Source organism: Opisthorchis viverrini (genome assembly GCF_000715545.1).
Source record: "Opisthorchis viverrini unplaced genomic scaffold opera_v5_37, whole genome shotgun sequence".
NCBI lineage: Eukaryota > Metazoa > Platyhelminthes > Trematoda > Opisthorchiida > Opisthorchiidae > Opisthorchis > Opisthorchis viverrini.
The window spans coordinates 782,156-786,714 of NW_008751693.1; the positions used below are offsets into that span (position 1 = coordinate 782,156).

Consider the following 4,559-nt stretch of genomic DNA (forward strand, 5'->3'; position numbering starts at 1 on the left):
CCTGGGGGAAACACCTTACTGCCTTCACACTCCTGTCGCAGAGGACAGTACGACTTTACCCCCAGACCGCCCCGTACCACGATTGCTCGTATTGCGGGGTCTCGCTGCTCCCCTTTGGCCTTCCTGGCATGGTTGCACCTTGTGGAACGAAGTTCCAGCCAGTGTAGCCCGCGGGATCATTGCAGCACTCAAGCCCGACCACCACGTGAAGGTGGCAGCTTTAGGTCGGGGATAGGTAGTAGGGGTCAACTGAAATAATCCTCGGGTATTCCAGCTTTCTGAGTCTTTTCCATTTCCTTAGCTTTCCGAGTCAACCAGGCTTCATGGTCGGCTAGTACGCTCACTTTCACTTGACGTCTGACTAATCGTCGGGTCCAGTTGCGTAAGGGACCGGATGGAATTCAAGCATTGCGACTTTTCGTTTAGATGTCAAGTGTTTGAATGGGCCCGGTAGCGCCGTGCCACAGGCACAACTCTCAGCACTGTGCAAAGAAGAGTTGATCTCGTTCCAGCATGAGTTCACATCTGACAATGGAGCAGTTGGAAGAGACTCCAGAGGAGGACTACAATGAACTCGTCTGACATCCTGCTGGTATCTCAGTTGCTAAGTGATTTGTCCGCACCTTACGCGCCCCTGGTATACGAAGGGAGAAGCGGCTCCGGATGAGCTCGTGGTCAGAATCTACAAATGCGGCATTTGGTTATTAAGCTGCACCATCGGTTACTGATAGCGACGTGAACAAGTTGAGCTCGCAGCCGGTACCCTTTTGGAGGACAGCATATGGCCAGACTACTTTGGTTACTTCGGAAGTTAGTACTGCGGCACAAAAACAGTCTGTGGTCAACACACAACTGGAGCAATCATTCGTCATTATCCGTAAGTACCGATTCCAATCTATGTCGACCACCTAATCCAGTCTCAGACATGCTAAGCCTTTCCATCTGTATATTCAGATCTCCGGCGACCTCCACGATACTTGGCCTATAAGCACACCGCAACAAGGCATTCAGGTTATCATGAAACCTGCCTTTGATGGTGTCAGAGCTGCCGTCATTAGGAGCGTGAGCTGACATCATAGACAGCGAGCAACCCATTCGCTTGTGAGTCTCCTTCACAGACCTTAATAGACAAAACGTACATAGGCTACTACCAACGAGTATTCGGTCAAGTAAGGATTCTTTCACCCGGTGACTTAGGACGGTAACAAACCCTGTACATTTAGCTGCGACAGCATCTGAATCGCCCGAAGTACGCAGCCGGAAGTGAGTAGAAGGTGATGGGGCGGTTGCATCTTGAAATCTTGTTCCTGAGACAGAGCACATCAACGTCAAGCTAGTCGAGTGTGAGAGCAAGAGCCGCTTCTTGTCCTGCTTGCTCTAGAGTGTGGACACTGAAGGCTGGGCGTCGAGGCTTGAAGGTTTATTTGGAAATACCGTGGGATGTAGCGTCGGATGACCCACAGATGTTGTTTGTGATGAACTGGATGGCTTTGTTTCAACAAGCGCGTTCCTGAGAGGGAACGGATAGATACACGTGCCATCGCAATGCAACGACTGGAATCAAGTGCTGTATTCCTCAATGAACAACGATCCTGTATGGAAGCTCTCCACCGTTAACTGATTGCCACATGACCCAACTGAATTCACTGTTGATTTGCATTTGATGGTTTCCATGTCACACAGTGAGTGCTTGTGCTGCTTAGTATCAAATGATGTTCAGCATCTAATTGAAGTCGTTCCTCAGCATCTAGGCCGTAGGAGTCAACCCGGAATCAGCCACCAAGATGGGCTTCAAAAGGACTTGGTCGATCGACTAGAGCATTTATATCACCTGCCGGAATCATGCTTTTTGTACTTGTAAAAATTGCAGGTCTTGAGAGAAGCTCTCTTTCTCAGTCTCAGAGCTGCCATCTGTCGGAGCGTATGCTGATACAACAAACAAACAGTGATTACAACGTCTAGCTGCGTTGATGTTGTTCGAATCGGTAACCTAAAAAGGACTACTGCTTACTGGAATCCAGTTCAACAAAGTCTATTCAACCCTGGGACTAAGCACAACCACGAGCTGCTTGATCACGATAATAATCTACATCAACCGTAAAAGGCAAATACGTCTAACGGTGGTTATAACTATCACGGCTTTGTTTGCCGACGATCTGGGGAGGTAAGGGTAGATACTTACGCACTGGGTTTAAATGGTGCATGAATACTGGATTGTCAGTTGGATTTTCATTGGGTAGACCATGGGGGAAAGATGTGTTGAAGGTGGCAGCCCGGATGTATGTGCACCATTAAGTGCGCGACCGGGTGATGTTTGACGATGTTTCTAACCACCGATGTGTCCCGACTCAGCATCACCATCTAGGGGAATGACTTTCATACCTTTATGCTAAGTCATCGCCTGACCTTCTTATGCTCGTTTCGACCCTTCGCGTGGTTGTACGAAAGTCTCTTCGAGGTCACTCGACTAACATGCGAGGCACAGTCTACAGAGTGTGATCAGTCCACCTAGCGCGGGCGTTATTTCTTCTGAAACTCATTCGACGTACTTCAGCATGAGCGATTCGGTGTTCCAAACAAACTTAGCCAATGTTCCGAAGACGTCAATGATCAAACACTGAAGGTTACTTAACATGCATCATAGTTGTTGCAGGTTGACAAAAGCCACTTTGGTCTTCTCGTTCTGGAAGGAAATGTTCTCTTTGGCTTGACAACCAGGACAGATACAGCTGCCCAAGTAGACCAGTATGTCCACTACCCTAACCGGCTCATCCGCAAGCACACTGTTCTGGTTTGGAACTATCCACTCTTACAGCCAAACTGTGTGAAGTGCATCTGAAACCGCAAGACAGAGTTGTTTATTTGATGTCGTCTGCATTACGACGGGTCAGATCCATGGATAGGCAGATCATCTGAACACTTGATATCTGTGAAAAATGCCACGGAAACGTTAGAGGCTAGAATGGGATCTCCCACGAGCATACCAATGGCGAAGTTGAAGAGGAAAGTCGAAAGATGAGGGCCCCATCTGAAGATAATTGAAGTAGTGAACTCAGGTGGGTTTTCCATAGACCTTCAGGCGTCCGCGAGATTTGGCGCACGACTCAAGTATGATCAAAACTTTCTGGTGGATACCTTTGCTTCAGAGACATTGCCATAGAGCCTGATGGTCCATGGTCACAAGCAACTTTCAAGTCAAGAAAGGCCACCATTGTTTGGTTGGTCCACAATCTGTCAGAGGATGAAAAGTTGAAAGATGCATCCGCTTGCTGGAAAGCACATGGCTAGGCTTTCTCACAGCTGCTGGTTGAAAGATATAGCCATCAGATAAAAGCTTTTATCTTCACAAAGTGGTCAAGTTTCGCATCCAGGTTATATATAATCTGCTATAGCAGCGGCCACCCTGACCACCGATGTACGATACGAATGAATATGAATAATGGAAAGGTAAGGCATTTTGAGACAGACAAAATAAGAGAGAAAAGGAGATGCTTAGAATCGCATTCAGAGAGTGATCGCAGAAGTCTAGCCTAGATCAATTCCGGGTGTAGTATACGGTGTTTGTCAGTTTGATTGATTTATATGTAAGTATTGGTGATGTACAACCTTGCTTACTGGGCTTTGGCTCATGCGCTTTGTTTCTGTTTTCCATCCACAGAAATTGTCGTGAACACCTGCCTTCGGAGAATCACTGTCCCCTGGTGCTTCCATAGCGTGCATATTACACTGGGCTCCGGGACGTGAGGTAAAAATGTGCCTCTCTCATTGGTTCACATTCAGACCAGTCAGGACATGCCTTAACGTGGTCCTCAGCAGCCTTGCAACACGTCAACATTCGGCTGCTTAAGATGGCTCACCGACAGATAGATGCATTCCTAGCGTATCCAGTAATAAGTTTGAAAACCTGATGAGAATTTGTGATTTCCAGGGTCAGCCATACAAGAAATCGGTAGGACCTTGAACGTGGTACCTTCGAATTTGGTTTAGCTTTTCGATCATTTAATCTAATTTTACAATTAACACGTGTTGTTCGGTCGAAGGTTTCTTCCAATATAGTCACTGACGAGGAAAATCTGTCAAACTGCACTTCATTGGGCTCCTTCTCGAACCCAATTTAAAGCACTATTAGACATTTATTTATGAGAATCCTCGCGAGGGCGAGCATACTGCCCCGCGCTGAGAACATAAAGAGCAGTGCTACACCCTTTTTTCACTTGTGCCTTTCAGGTGAACGACAGCCACTGACCGACAAGAACAAAAGCGACCCGGGAAACTTGGGCAAAAGCCTCGATCCTGTGTATCAATCCGTGAATCCGTGAATCTCTGCACTCACAAACACGAGCCAGATTATGATATGGTGTGTGGCGTTTTTGTACCTTTATTTTACTTCCATAATAACACTAGGTATTTCATCAATTGCATAATCGTTTTTTGTTTGAATACGAGAAACTACAAAAAACGCGCCCTTGTACAATTTCACATAATACAAGCGTGGTCACGTGCTTCGACTCTCTCTTCTGATTTCGCTCGCGCTTGCAGCGGTCATTCGCGAGTCTCAT

General features: G+C 46.9%; 1 protein-coding gene across 1 annotated transcript in view; it reads right to left on the reverse strand.

Annotated features, from left to right (window-relative positions):
* Positions 1–1,323, reverse strand: part of T265_13105 (hypothetical protein) — a gene marked incomplete at both ends in the record, with an annotated part of 10,511 nt that extends 9,188 nt beyond the window's left edge. The window contains 5 exon segments of the mRNA XM_009167216.1: positions 60–218; positions 363–589; positions 624–682; positions 687–852; positions 886–1,323. Of these exon segments, the coding sequence (XP_009165480.1) occupies positions 60–218; positions 363–589; positions 624–682; positions 687–852; positions 886–1,323 (1,049 nt within the window).
* Between the last annotated feature and the right edge of the window lie 3,236 nt (positions 1,324–4,559).